This window comes from Dioscorea cayenensis, chromosome 17 (assembly GCF_009730915.1).
Source record: "Dioscorea cayenensis subsp. rotundata cultivar TDr96_F1 chromosome 17, TDr96_F1_v2_PseudoChromosome.rev07_lg8_w22 25.fasta, whole genome shotgun sequence".
Lineage (NCBI taxonomy): Eukaryota > Viridiplantae > Streptophyta > Magnoliopsida > Dioscoreales > Dioscoreaceae > Dioscorea > Dioscorea cayenensis.
The window spans coordinates 2744073-2767777 of record NC_052487.1 but is presented as its reverse complement, the minus strand read 5'-3'; the positions used below and the strand labels follow the sequence as shown (position 1 = coordinate 2767777).

General features: G+C 30.8%; 2 protein-coding genes across 2 annotated transcripts; one reads left to right on the top strand and one right to left on the bottom strand.

Annotated features, from left to right (window-relative positions):
* Nucleotides 1-11665: 11665 nt before the first annotated feature.
* Nucleotides 11666-12862, top strand: LOC120280756 (zinc finger protein GIS3). The gene has a single exon (XM_039287701.1). The coding sequence runs from the start codon at nucleotides 12045-12047 to the stop codon at nucleotides 12723-12725; it is 681 nt and encodes a 226-aa protein (XP_039143635.1). The 5' UTR covers nucleotides 11666-12044; the 3' UTR covers nucleotides 12726-12862.
* Nucleotides 12863-15207: 2345 nt separating this feature from the next.
* Nucleotides 15208-20288, bottom strand: LOC120280738 (chaperone protein dnaJ 15). Its single transcript, XM_039287682.1, has 11 exons — nucleotides 19985-20288; nucleotides 18737-18860; nucleotides 17851-17933; nucleotides 17660-17771; nucleotides 17481-17585; nucleotides 17259-17309; nucleotides 16807-16896; nucleotides 16576-16684; nucleotides 16346-16494; nucleotides 16213-16266; nucleotides 15208-15726 (listed from the first exon to the last, which is right to left on the bottom strand). Exons 1-11 carry the CDS (start codon nucleotides 20095-20097, stop codon nucleotides 15514-15516), a joined length of 1203 nt encoding a protein of 400 aa, XP_039143616.1. The 5' UTR covers nucleotides 20098-20288; the 3' UTR covers nucleotides 15208-15513.
* Nucleotides 20289-23705: the final 3417 nt, after the last annotated feature.

Here is a 23705-nt window from a genome sequence, read left to right as displayed (position 1 = left end):
TAAAATAATATGGATTTATACAATTTTTTTATTTGATAAAATAATCAATTTATCATTTTGGTCCTTCTAATATGATTTATCTCTAAAAAGTCCCTGTATTTTAATTTATAAAAAATATAAATCCCTCTCTCCTTTTCTCTAATATAAGAGCCTCTTAGAGATAAATTATATTAAGAGAGACCTAAAGACGAATTATATTAAAAAAAAATATTTATATTTCATAAAAATTAAAATTTAGAGATTTCAAATGACAAATGACATTAGAGGGGGGCGAAAAGGAGAATTTCCAATGACTCCATGTTAACAATGCAGCTCATAAAATCAAAGAAATAATATGGTTTTATTGACCACAAAAGTATCACATACATTTCTCATTAATACGGATCATTTCTTCATGCCCCACTTTGCAAGACATGATACAATTAAACAAACAAACAAAATCAAAATGAAGGAATCACAAACAACCATGTAGATATAATAAGGTAACCAAACAATTTCAAATCCCCAACTTCAAGTCCAGACCAAGATTAGGGTTAGGGTTAAGGTTTGAAGGATGATAATAGAAAGAAGAAGAAGAGGAAGAAGAAGAAGGCCCTTCAAAAACAAGGCCAAGGGTACCATCATCCAAAGGTGGTGGTAAGTTTAAGTCCCAAAAATGCCCTCGCTTATGACTAGAACTCAACCCAACCATCTCCTTCCACAAACTCTTCTTCCCTTTACGTTTCCCTTTCATGCAACTCATGCATGCAAACCTTGAAGAGCATGGAGGGCCATTGGAGAGCATTATCAGGCTTTTAGCGACGTCGAACTCATCTGCAGTGAAACTACTGTTTGAAGAAACCAATGAAAGTGGTTTGCAGAGGGCCGGAGGGGGGTTGATCCCTCGGTAAGGTCTCTCCGGGTGACATCTCATGTGGCCAAACAAGGCCTTCCAAGAAGTGAAGTGCTTGCCGCATTCTGTGCACGGCGGTGTTGCCGTGTTGCCGGAGAGTATTGGGCTATTGGGGTTTGGTTTTCTCCTAGACTTCGGCTTTCCATTGATTATGTTTATGCCAGTTGTATTTGTGAGGCATTGCTGCAACATGGAATGATGATTGTTCGAAGGTTTTGGAGGAGGAGTGAAGTCAATTGGGATCATGTTTTGGGAATGATGATGATCCATGCTGGTTGTTGTTGTTCTAGCCATTGTTCTGATTTAGGTTTTGCAAAGAAGAAAAGAAGGAAGAAGAAGAAGAAGGGGTGCATGCGGAAAAAGGCTTTTAATCAGTGAACCGTTTCTTTGAAGCAGTTTGAGTGAACGGTTACAACTGAACGGGAAGGAAACGGAATGATCCCATTTGCCGTGGTGTCTTTTCCCATGTATTATGCTACGTTCATGCAATATATTTATTTGTTATGAAAATCAGGAAATGAACTAATTGTCACCTCATTTGTTGGATTAATCTTATGTTTTTTTTTAAATAGAAAATAATATTAATGGAAAATTACTTATACACCCTTATACAAGTGTGTATAATATAATACTTATTTAGTCTCTCTAATATAATTTGTTCATAAAAAAACCTATATGAACATATTTATTTTTGGTTTTTATTTGTTGTCATTAATTAACATTTTTTATAAAATTTTTTGAGAATAATATTTGTTGCTATCATTACTCTATAAAAGTTATTTACGTGGTATTTTGTGATTATAAAGTTAATTTAAAGAAACTATTTGAAACAATGTATTTATGTTTGCCCTTTATTTAATTAATTTTTTTCTAAATCTAATTAAAAAATAATATAGATGTACAAATAATATTATAATTTTAGATAATATTTTAATAGAAGTTACTTACATATCTTTATCTATATTTTTTTTATTTATATTGTGCTTGAAAATAAGTTAATAATTTTATAATATCTGCATTTATCCATCATTGACATTAATTATAATTTTTAATAATAATATTATCTGTTATTTTAATTTTGCTTGTGTAAATTACACATTCGTGTAGGAAGGAATGGATTACCCTGAAATGATGAAGCATAACTAGTGTATGAAATTTCATTCGTACATTTTAATTATATTTAATACTCAAATTATCTATCATGAAATTGATAAATATTTTACAACATATTAACTACGTAATAATTAATTACACTTCTATTTGCCCCTGGCCAACTGAGCTGCATAAATTATTTTTGGGTGAAATTTCAATTACAATCAAACCAATATAGATTGACATTTTATCAAAACCACCCGATTCAAGTGATTAGCATCACTAAAAATAAATTTGTATATGAGTGATATTACGGTCCATACTCACACGCTGAGACAGACACTTGTCGTTTTTTTTTAAAAAAAAATTGACATTTATAAATCAAAAGAATAGGATGAGTCACGAAAACTCGCAACATGATTACTGTCGATAATATTTTGATGTCGACAATATTTTGAGAATTAATTTCATTGTATTATTATTTATTTATTTATTTAGAAATTATAGTAAAATGAGCATATTTATTTAAAATTAAAAACACGTAAAATTATTTTATATTAATAAAAAAAAATTAGCTTGTTTATAATGGTGTTTTATTCTGCAATGATGATACTCAACTCAAACACAATTGTGTTTCTTAATTATATTTAGTTGGTTTTTGTTTTAATATAAGTTTATAATAATAATAAAAAATTTTAGAAAGGCTACAAGCACCAAAACCCTAGGGACCCTAGGGACGTGCACGTGTAAGGAATAAGGCTCAACACTGACCCGCGTACTTTTATCTTGCGTAGGACATGAGCTTCTATCCCGAATCTTCTCTAAACACCTTACGTAAAAGACCCGATAATAATTGACCCAGAGACCGTTGGTATGATAATAAAAACTTACTCTTGATAAAAAAATTATAAAAATTAGATTTATATATATATATATATTAACTTCTTATAAGTAAAGGCAGACTACAAAATCAAGTGAGATAAAGTACAAATTAAATAGTTTTTTTTTTGTTAGTTACAAAAAACAAAAACAAAAAAATCTTGACACCAATACAGCTAATTGACCAGTCAAATTTTAAAAAAACGAATCTCTGGTTTTAAATAGAAATAACAATTCAAAACAATCCAAAATCAAACAATACTTTGCATATTTATAGTAGATATGCTCGTTATATTATTAATTTACTTACAAATATAACTAATTAAATTTCTAGAAATTAAACAGGAGATAAAAGACCCAAATAGTGGAAGTGGAGTTGGAGAATTTGTGTAGCCTGTTATGGAATAGGTATTTAGTCCTTCTAATATAGTCAATTTATTATTTTGGTCCTCTAGTATGATTTATCTTTGGGAGATTCCTGTATTTTAATTTTTGTGAAATGTAAATCTTCATAAGAGCCTCCTAGGGACAAATTATATTAAAGAAAAGGACTTATATTTCTCAAAAATTAAAATACAGGAACCTCCTAGAGACAGAACATATTAGAAGGATAAAAAGTGTAAATTGACTATATTAAAGAGATTAAATAGGGTATTCTACTCATTGTTAATTGTTGTTGTTTTGGCTTATATACATGCTAAGCTATTAATTTAAAAAAATAAAATAAAAGTTTATTGGGAGGTGCCGAGGTGGATAGCAGAGAAACATCTCCATCGTTTGCTCAGTTCTTTGTCTCCCCCTGCAATATTATATACACTGTTACACACTCCCAAATATTATTATTATTATTATAAACTTTATTTCTCTCTTTTTTTTCTTTTTAAAAATTAATGTTTATAAATAACGATATTTTTCTACATTATATTAAATTTGTTTGTGAGGCACATAAATATATTTATTTTTTCCTTTTTTTTAATATTTAATTATTTTAAATAAAGTGAATAAATTATAATTTAATAATACAAAACAACAAATATAATAACTGATCATGAAACGACTGCCTAGGGAATAGATAACCATTAGAAAAAAAAATTGATTTCAGTGAGTATAAGAGAAACATTAAGAAAAAAAATAAAAAATTCACCAAAAATAAAAACCATAGTGAACAATATTTGAATTGCATTAGCATGTTTTGTTTTAGTTATTTTTATAATATATTAAATAAATTAAAAACTAATATAATTTGTGAAATCATGCCATCCATTACATGAAATAAAAGGATTAAAACATATATATCTATATATATATATAATGATTTACTTAAATCATTAATATAATTTGTTTAATACTGGCCTTTTTGTTTTCTTAAAATCTAGAAACTAGTTCACATCATGATGCGTTTCCCAAACCCAAGTCACAATGCTAATTTAGTGAATAATTATGAGTATTAATTAGCTAACTTAACTATAAAGTTGTCACCAAAAAATATTTCTTTAATTTTTCGAATACTCTAATCCTCTCCATAATTTAAGCACTTTTATTTCTAATATTGTATTAAGTAAAATTTAATAAAGTTATTTTTAATTGTCATCCCTTTTATTGTTTTTTAACACTAGTGAGTTTAGCCTAACTTCAATTTACTTATTTCAATTAGTTTGAATTAACTAACTATTTAATTATACATGAAACTACTTATATTTTGGTGAGTTTAGCAAAGTAAAAAATTAAAAAATCTCATTAATTAGTTTGGGTCGCTTAAATAATTAATTTCTCAAGTTCTAAATTATACGTATATAACAAATATTTATTTTAAAAAAACTGTCCTTGATGAAATAGTAATTAATTGATATGTACATTTTTTTTAATTTAAGATGAGATAATTTTGAAAATTTAAAAAATATATATATAAAAAAATTTAATAAAATTTTTCATTTTATTTTATTTTCCTCACAATTCGTTCACCACAAGAATTCGTTTCACCACAAGAACCGTTTCCCCAAAAACGATTCCTCAAAACCGCCTTTCCCAGGGACAAATCCTCGGAAGTGATGCAAGAGCACAGACAAGAGCACAGAACACTCACATTGAAAGACTTGGACAAGATTACAAAAAGAAGCAGAAAAGTAGTGTACCACATCCTCCAAATCCAAAATTTTATATATATATATATATTTAATTTCATTAAAAAAAAAATATCTTATTTAGTCCCTCTAATATAGTCAATTTGTCCATTTAGTCCCTCTAATATGATTTGTTCCGGAGAAGTTTCTATATTTTAATTTTTAAAAATAATAAGTCCCTCTCTATAATATAATTTGTCCCAGACCTTTATAAGGACTTATATTTCACAAAAATTAAAATATAAGGACCTCCTAAGGACAAATCATATTAGAAAGACCATATTAATAGATTGACTATATTAGAGAGACTAAATAAAATATTCTACCTTAACGATACCAAAATATACTTCTTTGACTTTCCATCCACCCTTGTTATTAAATTAATTCCAATGCTTTTATTATTATTATTATTATTATGAAGAATGTTAATCCTGTATCCTGATTTTGGACAAAAATAAAATACCAACTATGGTGTTATAAGAATAATTTTCTTTGCATTTATTTATTTAAGTGTCACGTGTGTACGTGTATGTGCACATTTAATGCTTGGTTGAGCTCTACACTGGATTTTAACTAGGTGAACTTACTTATTTTTCAAATTATTTTCCAACTTTGAAATTAATTAATATTTATTAAAATTAATATAATATAATTTTTTAATTTATTATGTTTTATATATATATATATATCTTCACTTATATAATTCTTAAATGATTTATAAGACTATTTATAAACTAATTAAATATTTAGTTGGATGTAAGAGGATTTAAATCTTAAATGATTTACAGGATTATTTACAAACTAATTAAGTATTTAGTTGGATGTAACAGGACAACTAGGTTCCCTTATATATATATATATATATATGCAAAAAAAAAAATTCAACTTTTATCTCAAAACAATATATTCTCACTAATATTCTTAAATATCACATTTTCTTTTGCAGACCAAATTAGTGCTATTTATACAAATTATTTTTTTTTTTTAAAAAAAAATCCACTGATAAGAACTATATTATATTATATATATATATATATATATAGAAGTTAAAGGTGAAGCCAAAATGAAACAAGTGGACCCATGCAAACAAGAGTTTGGTGAAAATGGTCCACAAAGCCAATGCATCCAAAACAATGTGAATTGGACCAGTGTATATATTAGTTGCCCTTCTTCACTGAAATACTCTCAGTCTCTCTAACATAACCTTTTATATATGCTATTTATTTATTTATTTATTTATTTATTTTCATAGATGTGAACAAGCCATGGCCCATGGATTCATCCAAATATTATATTCACTGGTTTTATATCATTATTTATCAGTTTTCCTTTTTTTTTTAAATGGTTTTAATTGAAGATAATCTTTTTTTATTTAATTAAATATGAATTTGACACAGCAGGGGAAACATGTGAGTTTTCATGTCAAGAGTGAATTGGACACTTTTTTGGTGAAGCAGAGACACTTTCACATGTATGTACATTTTTTGTTTTCAAGTTCTTGTCTTTTTATTAATTTCAACATCCAAAAGTAATAACTGGATCTGGTTAATATTAATATTAAATAATAATAATAATAATAATAATAAAATTAATAACACATGGTGAATTTTGGTTGTATGCTTCCACGTACTAATGGATTTTAATGTTTCTTTTCCTACCATAGTTTGTTTTTTTTTTTAAAAAAAAAGAAATTATTGACTTGGGACATGGTACACTTGTCTACACTCTACACTATGTTTTTGAAAGATTTGGTTTAAATAAAATCACATGATTTTTAACAAGTCATTTAAAACATTTTTTTAATACATTATATATTGATTATGAATACTAGATTGACAGATAAATATTACTTTTATTTCTTTAAATTTTTTTGGGATGTTTTTTTTAATATTAACTTTAGTTAAATGTTATGGTTCTCTTATGAATATTTTTGTTTTATGTATTCAAAGCAATTAATTCATCGATCTTTAATACAAACTAGACATATATATATAAAAGACTAAAGGGACGTTCTACATTCAACTTTATATTTTCCAACTTAATTATTACAATACAGCCCAATTTAATAATTTAATTAATGAAGGTAAACTACAAAAAGCCGGCCAAAGAACAAGTCAAAAACAAGTTAAAACAAAACAAAAAGATAAACTATCCATGCAATAAAAGGACATCACAACCCTAACCCTAACCCTAACCCTAACCATGGCCAAGCAAAGAAATAAAAACCATCTTCCTCCTCTCACACCGGAGTACAAACCATACTTATCTCCGGCCTTAGTACCGATACATCATGGACCGATGTATTCGGTTTATGCCGAATTGAGAGAGCAAAAACTTAGAACAAAGGCAAAAATAATGCTCAAACAATCACCACCACCATCTTCATTATTGCATGTAGTGTTAAGGAGGGAGGAGAAAGCAATAGCTAATGACATGGCACCCATTTCTTCAAAGAAGGAAGTTCAAGTTATGACACCAAGGCCAGGTAATAAGGCAGAGTTGAGAAAATTTGGAAGCATGGTTGCAAGAAGGTATGGTTAATTAATGATCTTAATTTGTTCACTTTGTTTGAAGGAGATGATGAATTGAAGTTATATATATATATATATATATATATATATTGTCATTGTGGACAATCCGTGCACCCCTAATTAATTCTCAACCCAGCTTTGGTAAAATAAAACTTTCTATCTTTTATATGGGAGTCAATTGCACGGCTGCACGCTTATTGTTGTTGTGATAGCTAGTATAGTACGTAGGTTATATACAATTTATTGGAAATTTTGAATAACATGATCTCTTCTTTAGATTTTGGATTTATTATTTTTGAATGTTTATTACATGTATCTAACTTGGATTGGCTTTGATTATGAAGAGAGTTTGAGTGTTCTTTTCAATAACATTTCATTGTTTCTTAAGCATTTAGTGGTTGTCAACAACAAAATTATGCTCCAGATTATGTTAATTGTTGACATTCATTGGAATCTAGCTGGTAGGCATTCATTAATGTTTAACTTTGATGAAGATGGATGAGTGTCAATCTATATAGAAGAGCTTACTAATGTAGATTAATGATCAAGATTTCCTTTTTTTTTTAAATATAAAAATGAATAATAAAATAAATAATATATTAAAAAAAAGGTACAACATTTGCCAATAAACTCTTGGTTTATTAGCACGAGATCCCTTATGTAGTATATTCGTGTCTTTACTAAAAAAGTGGGTTTGAATCTCAATAACAGTAAAGCACAATAGTTATTATTGAGCTTGCACATATATTCTACGTTTACATATTTTTAACTTTCGGCTTCTCCAAAATAAAAAAACCTCAAACACTGTAAATGCGTAGAATTCAAGCTAGATAAAACTTGGAAAAAAAAATATTTAGTCAATTTAATAAAAGAGTTGATTGGGAAAAGCCAAAAAAGATATTAACATTCCTAAATATAATAAAATTTTTAAATGATAATAATTTAAATATTTTTGTCTTAGACTATTAAATAAGTGTGCGTCGAATGTATATGACCGGGTCTCTTCCTATCCATTTAATTAATTTCTTTATATTAATTCAAGTTCATCTAATGTAGATAAAGCTCAGTCTTATGAATAAAAATTTTGGGCCAAGTGGATCAACATATGAGACAGATAATTTGCTGCTCAATGGCCCAGCCCAAGCATATAGTTTTAAGTTTTTTAAGCCTTGATTTACAAAATCAAATTATATTGTTTCAATTTTGGGTGGAATTGATTCCCTATTCTATGTTTCTATTATGTATAATTATTTTTCATTATCTTAATTTATTCCTTATTTAATCTTTGTTGGAACAATCATGAGCTTGTTAGTTGTTATTTTATTCAAATTAAATATTTTCAATTCCATAGGTAATATTACACACATAAATATAGCTAAAAATTTAATCATGAGCTTGTTAGTTGATTTATTAGATGTCACAATTTTAAAATATACTCTAATATGAGTGTAAGATTTATTAGTAGTGTAAGCCATGATTAATTTATCAGATAATTTAATCATGAGCTTGTTAACCACCTTAAATATATCATTAATAATTTATTAAACAGTACTAAAATTATTATTTATTTACTGAACTGTTAAAATTATATAAAAAATTAAATTCACTAATTTATATATTGCAATAAATTTTAATATGACTTGAATCAATTGTTAGAGCAACCCGGGCAATGGTTAACCCAACCTTGGGGAATTTTGTGTTAAAAAAAAAAATAATAATAAATGTATGTTGTGATAGGCGAGAACTTGTGCTAATATTCATTTATATCGAATCATTATAATTTTGAGTCTGATAAAACCTTATTATATATATATATAGTAATTGATTTGAAATCATAATTATTAAGTAGCAGCGTAATTTTATTTTCAAAGAGTGCTTTGCCACTATTTCTGACTTAAAGAAAAGTTCAAATTAAAGATATATATATATAGCATGCTTGGGGAGCTAATGTTAATATATATATATGTATGTATATATATATATATATGATAAACCAACCACCAAGGCCTACTTATCAAACACTTAAACAAAATACGATCTTTGTCAAAGTTCTTGTTTTGACCTTAATTAAGTTTCTCAACAAGCTTTATGTACTATAGACAATAATTCTATTATTAATTAGACCCTAATTAATCCCTATCAGTACTGGAGCCTAAAGTTTCAAGATTAGTTTATCCAAATTAAGCTTTTTCGCTAATGCATGCACGTCATCTTGCCGACTTAATTAATCCTTAATATATCAAACAGTCTAATCATATAATGCATTCACGTTTCCTAATCTCATAAATATAATTAACTATCCCTTTATTAAAGCTTCTAATCTTCATGTGAATCCATCTGTCTTCTTAGCTAGCACCATAGAGCAATGCATATGACTTTGTCTCAAGTGCATTAAGGGACCTTAATTCACGGATACACTAATTAATCTTGTTTTAAAATTGATCATATTTATGGAATCCTTAACACTTAGAACTCTAGTTATATAAACTAATATAACTAAGGCCTAGGAATAGCTTTTTCTATGTCATTAATCAAATGAAGTGTGTATATATATATATGTATGTATATGTATATAATAATAATTATATTAAACTTAGCCTAGAGAATCACTTCACATGACTTCAAGTGAAATCCACCCAAACATTGTTCCTTTATTTTCTTTAGTGGAAGTAGGTAATGTCACTTGGAATACTTGGCCATTATTTTAAGAGCTATGGCCACATTGCTTGGATTGCTATTAGGCTTTCAACATACACTTTAAAAGAAAGATATATTTATCAACTCCATTATTAGCCCATAGTTTCTTGCTTTATCATTATTATTATCATTATTTTTTTTAATTTCATCTCTAATATATTCTTATAAGAAAACAAGATATATATATATAATGGATGTCTTATCAAGATTGAAAATATTTCCTTGGAAAGAAGGACATGGTGGGACCTAAATGTGATTCTAGTGATCTTAAATGTTGCTATCTTTTTCCATAGATTAATCACATAACTTAGCATGATCATGATGTCTTAGACGAAATGACTTGTAATGGATGGTGAAGGCCACTTTGTTAAATAAGAGGAAACTCAATAAATAGCCTCCAATTTGGATCACTCATTCTCCAAAGTCGCTCAAAACATGAGCATCTTGTCCTTCGTTAGTTACTTAAGTAATTCATCCATGATGTGAGTGGACATACCATGCATGTGATTTTGAACCCTTTACACACCCTAACCTTGAGATTAATTAAATATTTGCAAAGAATATATATATATATATATATATATATATATGTTTATTATTGAAGCTTGGAAGATGGGAAGCAAAGGAGAGAGAAAATTAAAGTGTGCCAAAGAGGTACAAGTTAAGGAAGACAAAGACTTGAAATGATAAAGTATGGCCAACTTGGAATAGTACCCTACATCACAAACTATATGGAATTAGGGTTAGCTTAATCAACCCTAAGGGAAGGAATCTAGAAGCTATATTGGTGGATGGGTAACATGACTGTTGTTCAAGCGTGTCACCTCAACTACTTCCCATGAGGGAGACAAACTCAACACCTTTCTTGGTTGGAGAGACTAGATATCCAATCTAATCCTCCTAGCTAACTCATTGAAGAGAGAGAGAGAGTTATAGATGTTTATATACATACATATATATATATATATATATTGATCAAATAATCAGTTGGGAAAGACATAGTCCTATATATATATTCAAAGTATATTATATATAGTACAAGCTCTTGATTAGAAAAGGAATCCACCATCTTGAGTATCATTAAAAACATTGAAAGGATGAATAAACAACTACCTTGGAATAATTAATACACATCTACATATTTGATTTTTATTACTATTTTTTCTCCTAAGAGTGGGAGAAAGACCATGCACCTACAATGCATAGGTTGATCAATTATCGTCCGTATAACTTGTTATATTTGAAACACATAAGTCCTTTATATATCTTTTCCCTGTTGTTCTCCATTATTTCCTACCTAAATCCCCACATTTTTCACTCCCATCAATCACTCAAAACATATATGCCCATGAGTCTTATCAAACCAAGCTACATCTCTCTCTCTCTCTCTCTCTCTCTCTCTCTCTCTCTCTCTCTCTCTCTCTTTCAAGTACACTAAACCCTTATCTTTGAATTCATTCAACACAAAACCAACCCCAAACCCTAATCTCTTTCTACCTCTCCTTCCTCTTCCCTTCTCTCACTCAAACCCTTACCCATTTATAATATAATATATTAAACATATATATATAAATAAATATATAGCACAGTGTCATTATCTACTCCACTTCAGTGTTGAGGTGGTTTGACTCTTCTCCTTCACAAACCCTTATTATATTCTCATAACCCTGCATGTCTCCACATATAAATACAACCCTTTCCTCCCCTCCATAAACACCACTCCACCATCTTCATCTTCCCTTCTCTCTCTCTCTCACAGAGAAACAGAAACTATATTAAGGTTCTTGTTGTTATTATTATTATATATATTATTATTATATACGTAAATCAGTGATGGAAGCCATGCAAAGCCAAACAAAGACAAATAGCAACAGCTCTGCAAATCCATGTCTCAAGATCTTTGGCTTCAACGTCTCAGAAGACTCTGACGTGGACCACCACCACCACCACCAAGCAACGCCGGAGGCTGGATCTCCGTCGTCAACAACGACCACCGCCGGTGAGCAACGTAAGTTTGAGTGCCAGTATTGTTACCGCGAGTTCGCAAACTCTCAGGCTTTGGGCGGTCACCAGAACGCGCACAAGAAAGAGAGGCAACAGCTGAAGCGCGCCCAGATGGCGGCGCACCACACCGCGACCGCTCACCGCTCACCGCCCGGTACGTTGTACCCGCGGAACCCGATGGTATCCGCTTTCGCACCGCCACCTCATCTGTTCCCCGTGGACCCCACCGCGCCGAGTTGGATCTATTTCTCCCACGCTGCTGCTCCGGCGATACACGTGTCACATGGATGTGCGATGCCGTCCGCTGTTCGGGCACCGCAGCAGTTCTCGTTCTCGCCGAGTGATGAGATTGACTCGGCGATGGATCTTAGAACTCGGCCGGGTCAATGGAACTCGATCAGTGGGTTTGGTGGCGATTCGGGACACGTGGAGGCTGGTGGGCAGCCGGGGGGAAGTGATGATGGGTTTGGATTGGATTTGCACTTGAGTCTCGCACCCGCTGGCTCGTGACTCGTTCTTAACTCAGTTTAGTTGGGTTTGGGTTCATTATGATGAATTAAGTAATGAGTGGATTATTAATGAACTTTGTAATTTTTTTTTTTAAATTAAATTCTTTAATTTGATAACCTTTTTTCTCTATTTCTTTACATGATGTTTGGTTTTTATTTCCATATTTTATTTTTTTTAAAATGTTTTTTTCCTATATATATATATATATATATAAATGGTAGGGTTTATGATCTTTGGTTAGATCTCAGTGGGGCCATGTTGGTTAGTTTGTGGGCCCGGGTTGGTCGATCGGCAAGAGTTCAAACTAAGCTTGATGGTGTGCTATGCTTTCATTGGATATATATATATATATATATAAACATTAATTTAAATTTTAAAAAATGAAACAGTTGGAATATTAATTATAATCGGTTGTTATAATCAGTTAGTATTAATTTTGTATTAACTTTGTTATTAATAACAGTTGCATTCTTTATATATATATATATATAAATGTCAAAAGTAATTCAAAGTGACAAATAGCAGACATAAAGATCAACCAAAGATTTGTATCAATTAAATATATAAACAAAAGCTTGGTATTTAATTTATACATGAGATTTATAATTAGGAAGGAGAAAATAAAAAAATAAAGCATTAGGTATCATTGATTCTTAGGAGTTGATTTAATTTGTCTTATTAATTAGTGTTATGGACTTGCCAAAGCTAGTTTTGATGGAATGTTTTTAAGGACAATGACTTAACTAGACCCTTTGTTTTGATATGGACTTTCAAACAAATGCAGGTATTTTAGGTAATGTTCTTGTCCTTCCTCCAAAAAAAAACAAGATTAATTAGCAATAATTGATGACATTATAAGTTTTTATAACTTTTTTTTTATTATTTTGACTAAAAATTCAAATTAAATTAAACCATCAAAAGATATTCAAACTATATATATTTAAATTATTTAAATAAGTGATTTTGACTTTATTTTTTTATGTATGTGAAAAAAAAAGACTAAGAGAAGATTGTCTTTTTAAAAATTCTCAGGACCTCATCCCAAATTAGTTTAGAGTCTATAACTCTTAAAAAACTGGTCGATTACAGATTAAGTTAAATTATTTAATTTTTAAAATATTTATTTATTTATTTTTGGCAAAAAAAAAAATTGAAATTAAAGTGAATTATTAGAAAATCATTGTCCACTAACACTACAAGTCACAAGTTAATTTAGAGAGAGATATAGAGACAAATTATGCTGACTAGGTCCTATTTGTTTTATAATACACCTTGATTGATATAATTGGAGAAATACAGGCATCAAATCATAACCAAACTTAATTATCAAATTGAATTAAACACATGATTATTGACTTGAAAGCAACAAAATAAGAAATAAAAAAGAGTACCACTAAACAAAGTGTCCACCATAAGATAAACATTGTTTAACTAGTCAAGAGACAAAGGGATTACAATTTTACTTATTAGTCATTAGAAAAGTTAATTAATTAGGACTAACCACTTAGAAGCTTGCATTTAATTGAAAGCCATCCACAACTTTAATTTGTGATACTAATCCTTCATTAAGGGACTAATGATCTTTTGACAAATTAAAAAAGGAAAAAAAGTGGGTTTCCAAAGAGTCATGAAGGTCTCCATCCTTAAGATTTGGCCATCAAGGAACATATCCTAGAAAGGAAGATATGGAGAGAAAGTGTGGCTTGGTTTTATGAATAGCTTTTTGCCTTGTCAATCTCATCCAAATTGAATGGTAATTAAGCATGGGACCCATTGTCACTAATCCCAAAAATTAAAATTAATTAAACCCCATCATAACCCTTAATTATATGTTCATATATATATATATATATGTGTGTGTGTGTGTGTGTTAATTGATATTAGATTAACAACTAGAGAATGGCTTGGAAGAAGGGAAAGAAGTTTCTTAGATTTATTTATTGGGTGACATGAACAATCAAATCATGACATTTTTATGGTTTTCATTGGAATGCAATGTCCTAGAAACACTCATATGTGGGACCATAGTTATATAAATTTTTATTTTATTTTTACTATCTAGAGTGGAATGACCATTTCAAGCCTATCAAAATTAGACATGAAGTGGCACTTACTTCTCCTCAATGGAGCACTTACACAAGTTATTACAACTTTATATGTTAATTAAATTATATGGACTATATATATATATATAAAGAAAAGCAACATGCATTATTATTTTTAATGAATGCATCTAAGAATGGTTGCCCACCAATAATAGTGGAAAACCTTTCCATCTCAATGAAATAATATTGTTTTATTAATATATATATATATATACAAGAATGATATTTTATGTTCATCAAATTCCAACAAGAAGCAAAGAATAAATAAACAAGAAGTGAAGAATAATGATATTGTTATTTTTTCTAAGTTTAGATACAACCAAATAATTCAAAACATAGAGATACAAGAGTAACAAGAACAGAAATGAAATACTAAATTGAGATTTTTTTTTTTTCTTCAGGGCTCATTCAGGTATCAGCCACCATAAATAAGGAAAAATACCTCTCCAATGATACAATAAAAATATTTATGTATGAATGTGGTTGAACCCTTCTTTTTCACTCTCTGAAATGGAGGTTGAAGCCTTTAACTGATTTACATTTTGAACAGAAGACTAGTTGAATTTTCTGGATTACCGCCCGGAAATTAACTAATGAAGTGTGATACTAGAAAGTAAAAACTTCGCAATGATCCTCATTTCATCGTCATTCTATTTTTATAATTTCTTTTTATTTGGTACCTGTCAGGCCTTCTTGCTTAGATTGAGGTTAAACCATTTCTTCTTGAAAGATTTATCCCGGCCGTCCGGGGTTTTATCTTCTCTTGGGCTTCCAATACTAGCTTCGTCGTCAGGAGCTTTGCTGCTGCCGCTGGTGCTGCCTCCGGAATTAGTGATAGTTCTTACAGTGGTAAATGAGGAATGGATACTGTCTCGATGTTTTAGCAAGTCGTCTACCTGCATGCCAATCAACGCAAACAGACCGGTTTAACATCAGGTAAATAAGAAATCATTCAAAGTAAACCAATTCGTGATTAATAATTTGAAGAAATTCAGAAAACAAAATGAGCTTCAACAATGATATGACAATATTATTATGTTTGAATGGCACTTAATATAACAAAATCCGATCAGACTACTCTGAAAGCGTTAAAAAAAGAGCCACATAAATATCTCAATGTATCCGATGGATGGCAATGTAAATGCCGCTGAAATATTCCTTTGCGGTACAATAACTCAACGAAGAAAATTTGAGCAAAGAATATAAATTTTTCGCATTGATATGACAATATGCTAGGAGTATAAAGTCATCAGCTTCTTACAGACTCTGTATTTATGTAGCTTATTCACTTGATTCTGATTAGAGATCCTATCAAACTATCAGTCTTTATATACTGCTTTGAAAGAGGAAAAAAACAGATGTCAATGATAATCAAAACATACAGCTTGTTTTTCTTGGGTGTATCTGTTTGTGACTTCCTGAAACCGTGCCAATGCCTGTAGAACGATCAGAAAGAGGAACTTAGCAGGTGCATCTATGCTACACTATTCAATCTAGAAAAAGTAATCCTCTTACTTTTCTGTATTCTGTTTCGAATTGGCGAAGATCATTCCTCTTTTTAAGAATTTGGCTCTCGATCTCCTTGAGTTTCTCAGTTATATCTTCAAATGGCCTTGCACACATAGCTTCGATCGTATACCCAGCAGGCTTAAAAAAGTTATCACCTTGAGAAATTTTTCAAGAGATCCATGAGATGAACATAGATGTTGGCAATTAATTTGGAAGAACTGATACAGTGAACAAACCATAAACAGCAAAAATATGAGTGCCAGGCTTCAATTCAGAAACTTCACAGGGTTGGAGACCTTCCAATCTTTTGAAGAAAGCTGCATCGGGGTCTTTGGCCATAGCTAACTACAACAAATTAGAAACTATTTTTTTAGCTTTTTATTTTTCACTTTTGCTGTTATAATAGGTTTTCTAAACTTTTCATCCCAGTTGGGACATATGGCAGTTGAAGGTATTGTATGACGAACCGCGTTCACTGTCGAATCCATTCTGTAAACTTGAAAATGCAAAAAATACATTCCAGCAGAGGTCACCTTGCCAGTCTTCTCACTATCTTCCTGTCAGTAATAAATGCAGTGGCAAATATAATCCTCACTTTGGTACTCACATTAGAGCATAATTTTAAGAATCCAAGGATATGATGGCGTCTGTTATTAAGCAGTAACACTTCATAAAAAGACACAGGTCAATTCCTTCAATTGAAGAATTTTAGTCAACTATTATGCCATGCTAATAGTAATTTATCTACTTAGTGACAGACTTCAGTGAGCCATTATAGTTAATTGAATTAATATCGTGTCTTGAAGGGCAACACAGGCAAACATTTCCATCTCATACTTGTAGAAGCTTCCAACCTGTTAGGGCTTAAACTGACACTAAATACTTTTTGTCGTTGGATTATATCAGCAATTAGAGTTACCTGCAAGGCTAATCCATAACCTCCAGTTGCTTCTTGTTCAAAGTAAAGAAGCTGCCACAAACAAATTTGGTATGAGATGACAGGAAGTAGTTACAAACAGCAAATAAAGTTAAGTATAGAAACGCATAACTTTTTAATATCATGTTCTATCAGACAAATCTTATATCACTCAGTGGGGGGAAATTACATAACCCACTTGATTTCAATATTTAATAGCTGTACCTTGAATTTACTATGCGAAGATGATATAGCCCTGACCACTATTCCGGCCTGAGCTTGTTGCTCATTAATTGTTACACCAAAAAAATGAGCGCACTGCTTATCAACCTGCAAAAAAAAGAAATTTTAATTGCAACTCCACAAAGACAACTAACTAGATCATTACAGAAAAGATAAGGCACCTTTCCACTGACTGATGTCCCAAGAGGAAGAGGCCTAACTGTGACTGTTCCATTTAAAGCCTCTTCAAGAACACTTGCTGAAATGGTTGTTTTAATAGGAACACCTAGTTTGCTGTAGATTTTTATAAAGTCAAATAAAGGTTTAAAAAGTTATAAGCAAAGCAAAATGTGTGCTTCATAAATTTCAAAACCTGAACAGTGCTGCAAACATTGTGTTAACAGTTCCAAGGTTGGATAAGTCAATCTCCATATCCATGCCATCATTTTCCAAAGCCTACAAAAAGCCATAACAAACACTAGAACATAAAACACTATACAAACGTAATCTTAAAACTTAAAACTGCAAAAACATATTTAGCAGTATTTTTAAATAAATTCACAGTGAATGATTTTAAAGGAAAAACACATTTGCCTTATACAGCATGCCACATCTTACTGAATTAGAGCACTTTTGTTGATTATAATTGACAACAATAATATACAGATTACTGCAGCATCTATATTCATTGGATTAACAAATTAAAACAGCATAAGTAGAAAAAATGGCCTGAATACTACAGCCTTTGAACAAATTGGAGATTCGCACTCGAAATTTTAAATAATTAAATCTGATAAAGAAAGCTATATAATTTATATCTTCAAATACTTGGAGTCCCATGTCCCTTAAAGAACAAGATATCCAGATGTAAGGGCTGAAATTTTATCAAAAAACTGTATATACATTGTATAAGAATTTGATAAATTCTATATGCAAGTACATTAGTATATGCAAAGTAATTGATGTACTATGTATTGGTAGGAACATTAAATTTTCTGAAACCTTACATAGCCAAGGACACAGCTAATCTATATTCACGGTCTATATCACTTGAATGCAGTGCTATCCGTGCCCTCAAATTTTGACAAATAAGACTTTTCAACACAACTTTTTTTATGGAAGGCATGTATGGAATTCTAGCATTCAACAATGACTAAATGGAAGTGTACAGAGATTATTTAGGATGTTTCAAAATGCATTACATAATTATTTAGTCAATATTTAACAAAACAAGGTGGTAAACCAAATCAGCCTTTCACCTCAAAACCAGCAGTGTCATATTGTCTTCTTTTCTCTGGATCAGATAAGACGCTATATGAATATGCAACTTCCTTGAAAAGCTCTGAAGCTTCAGGATTGCTGACATTTTTGTCAGGGTGGTACCTGATTGAATCATAAAGTTATTTTTCAATTTGAAGATTTGTTTCAGAAATGCTTCATGACATTAATTGCAGATCAATAATGCCCGTCTGAACTCATGAATTGAACATAGGAACACCCGCTCACAAAAAAGTGTAGAATGTTCAAGGAAATTTTTGCTCCATAAGCCAAAGAAATGTCAGCATAACCATAAGGGTAACCAAGAAAACTTCACCACAAGGCTACAGTTCCTTGTTTCATATACATAGCAAATACAACAAACTCCACCAAAACAAGCATTACAGTTTGCATTCTCTTTTATACCATAAATTGTGGCCTCCAAGTCCCTTCCCATAATTGTGGCAATATTTCCTATGCTTCATCCTGGTTACAGTCTGTGAGGTACTGGGATGAGATATCCTTGCATGAAGGGCTAATGACTTCTGGGAAAATCTAGTATCATAAAAAGAACTAATCCCAATCTGAAGAACTAAATAAAATTTGTCAAACCAGAACCTCATGGAAATCTGCATTTACTTTGGTAATGACATAATACTGGATGAGAATTATTGTCATTTTCCTATAGTATCCATTATAATCAGGACCTTACTGCATTTCCCACTGGGGTTCAATAACATACTTGTAATTCTCTACAATCCACATACAAATACTTTTAAAAGTCAGCACACCCCACAACATGAGCATTCCACTCAAAAGTAGTAAACAAATGAACTATCCCATTCAAATACTTGCTTACATATGATCAGGGGCAATAAACTGGTTAAACACATATAAACCTTCGATGCTTGCATCCATATACACACCAATCAAACTAAAATTAAAATCTAACAGAATAAAAAACAGAAATTTATCATTTCCAAAGTTATTATACGAAAATAAATGAGAGGGGAAAAAAAACAAATCTTTAACTCACAACAATTAACTTCAGAGGCAGTCTCAACCCTTCCAACTATTTTTCCCATCAAAGCTCTCATTTTTATCATTCTCCCAAAAAATTTCCTCATTGAACACCACACCAACCATTCATCACAAACATATCACTAAATCGCAAACACGCCAACAAAGTCAGACACCAGATCAAATCTCAAAAGCAAAGAAAACTTCAAAAAAAAAAAAAAGGGCTTTACTTGAGAGCCAGCTTCCGATAAGCAGTCTTGATCTCCTGGTCAGATGAATCCCTCGAAACACTCAGCACTTCATACGGATCCCGTCGGAGAGCCGGCGCCGACGGGCCTTCCATCTTCCCCAAATCTCGATCTCCTTCACTAGTCCTCCTCTACCTCTGCTCCATGAATCCAATCCAAAGAAAACCAAATCACGGAGAAGGATACAAATTCAATGGATTTCGAGGGGGATTGAATCGATTGATCGAAGTGCGAAGGCCGAGATCCTTGAGATCGGATTGTGTTTTTAATTTGCGAGCTGTCCTTAAATTTTTCTTTTTTTTTTTTTCCCGAAAAAGTTTCCGAAACGCGGTTTTTTTGTGAATACACCCTCGTGAATTTTTATAATTCCATTTTTTTTGTTTCCTCTGTTTTTATGTTCAAATTTTCATCAAAGTCATGTTTTTTTCCATGTCATTGTTCATTTTGTTAGGATTATTTTAAATTTTTTTATTATTTTAAACATTATCTATATGTTATTTCTCTAGGCTTCTACAACCCTGACCAGAAAAAAACCAAAAAAATTAAGCTTGTGTACTTGATCGATCACCTACCAGTCAATAGAAGCCATGAGTTTTTTTAATTCCGTTTAAATTGATTCTTAAGAAATAATAATGATTCTTAATATCGACTAAAATTTATTTTTAGTTTTGTTGTGTCGTTTTACTTGATGGATTATATTTTTGTGTTTTGTCCTTGTAACTAGGTCTTATATTTATCGGTTTTTAATTACCATTTTCTTTAATTTTGGTTTACTTATTTTTATTAAAAAAATTGATATAATTCATATATTTTATCTTTTGGTTTGTTGATATATTTGAATGAACTCACCAACATTCCATATTTTGGAAGTATACTATGAAAAGAAGTATGTAACAAATTTTTAGTATTTTTATTATTTGATAATGTAGTTAATTGATATTGTATTTCTATAAAAAAACGTATTTACTGAAATAATTTTATAAATCATTATTGCTTATTTATTCACGCAAAAACACACACTAAAAAAAGAAACAAATAGAAGTGTTTGTTTGAGAGTGTATATAACTTGTTTTAAACCCCATGCTCATCCATCGCACTAGTTGCATATATAATATATGATATTTTACTTGCTCTGGTAATGTTTTTTTGAAATAGAGAGACATTCACAGATGTGAAGTTAATCTTTCAATACACCAGTGCCTTCACCTCTGTATGAGTTGAGTTTTGAATCAAGTCACTTCAATAAAATACAAATACTCTACACAAAAGATCTGATGCCAATAAACCAAGAGATCATTAACATTATTTCTATATCTTACTCTTATCATAATTTTTTTAACTCTCATGTAAGGATTCGACTTTTGGTCTTCGTCTGCGCCGTGGGAAGGGCTCAGTGCTAAAAGGGCGGTTGGCCCATCATAGAGTCATAACTAATGAAAATAAAAAAAAAATTAATGAAAATGAATACATTAATCCGTGCATCAAAACAGGGGAAGCATGACAACAGAAGGACCTTTTCAGCAAGTGTATGATCCTATGTTAATGAGAAATCAACTCAATATTAATTCAGATGGACCTTTGCAACAAGTGTATTATCCTACGGAAATGAGAAATCAACTCAATATTAATTCCCAAGAAAACAGATGCATATGAAGAGAATTGGATAAGAAAAAAAAGAATTTAACAGCAACTGAGGAAATAATAAGCAGAACATCACAATTGACAAGACAAACAGAGCAAAAGCAGATGAAATACAGTATTTTTTTTTTTTTTTGAAATAAAATCAATCTGAATTCAGTGCTGATAGAAAGCAATCAATTTGCTGCATCTAGTTACAATCTATCAGCTTGGCTATTCAAGTAAAACAGAAAAATTAGTAACTGTCACATATGTTAACCTTTGGAGCAAGAACAAGAATGATTTTCTTTCTAAGGCCTTGTGGAATGTGGAATGTCAATGAACTACATCAATAAGAAAATGACACATGAGATCGACTAAAATTAGATAACTGTGAGAGTAGTGATATCTTTTTACCATAGACAGTCCTAGAGATTTCAGATCATCATCATTCAGAAGTTTCAGTACGACCATATTAACCTGCAGACAGAAAACATATCCATGTGTGTTAGCATTTTAGTAACTGCAGCAGAGTGCGAAAGGATCTTATTACATCAAGTGAAGTGTTTGCCTTTCTCCTTGAAAGGTGAGCTGGGCCAAATCCTCTGACTGTACAAAAGATGAAATAAGATCAAGTCAAGAGAGTTCTATGAATAATATATTTTGTGACAATGAATTCAAATTTAAGCATAATTGTTGCACATGATCTTTCCATCAGCAAATGTTTAAGAGTTGAACAGATAAGCAGTGTTGGTTCCTTTGGAAATTGTCCCATGAAGCCTATACACAAATTCTGTAAAATATTTATTATTAAACATAAAGGCCTATTAGTTTATAAAACTATCCACATCAAGACTTGCCTTCATCTTTCGATATTCTAATCATTCAGTTTATCCAACAAACCATACTGACTTCATAGATATTCAGGCATCAATTGTGGAGAGGTAGACACTAGATACTTTCTTTCCTATATTTATACATATATATATATATATATTATATTGTGGAATTATTGTGGAGAGGTAGAGAATAGATACTTTCTTTCCTATATATATACATATATATTATATTGTGGAATTGCAGCTACACTGTGTTGACACATTAGCTAAAACAAGTCAATGAAATTATTATTAGACATATCACCACCTGCGTCTTATCCCCAGCTTCAGGTGCAGAAGCAGACACTACTACAAGCTTCTTAGATGCTTATAATTTGATACAGAAGGAAAGACATTCCTTGTTTTTTAGAGCAAACCCTGAGCACCATTAGCACTTTCAGAGATTTTAAGGATATTATTTTGGCAACCACTTACAGCTGGATCTTTTAGAATTCTGGTCTTCCCCACTATTTTAGAACAATTGAAGAAAAAACAAATACAATCAATTGAGTTTTAACATCAAGATTATTATCAATAATAATCAGAATCTGATGATTACCATGACCTTTTTCTCAAAAGGAATTGTCATTCCATTTTACATTCTTCGGAAACTTCCTGAAGATATAGCCAAAGCAATAAAGCAAGAAAGCTATCTGAAAGAAAGGTGAAGATGTTGACCAAACACAACTAAGAGAAAATCCAATTCATAGATAATAGATAGCTCAAGGTCTATACACTGCTCCTTCAAACAAGTTGCTAGGGATTTATTATTCTACAGGTCATGCTGTCTGAGCAGAACCCGCAGGGAACAAAACAAAAATGTAATTGTCCATTTGCTTGCTGTGGCATCACACCAATGCTCACTGGGCACGGGTCCCATATGATGCACTTTATGACATGAAATCAAAACCCCATATATATGTATATATATATATATATCCACCTACAGTATTATGCTTACATTTTCGGATAGTTCATGGATATGCTAGATGTAGATCTATGAATGTCTCCTAATGAATGAGTCATGTATGAAACATGCATAGATGCTGATAATGCTATATGCTGGTTAATGACTGCCTCCTGCTGCAAGATTTTGCCAGCATTCTCACAAAACATATGTATGGTCATTTTAAATGCAGTTCTATGCATGTCTCTGCTGCAGGATTTTGCATACATTCTCAGAAAATGTATTTATGATCATGCTGGAT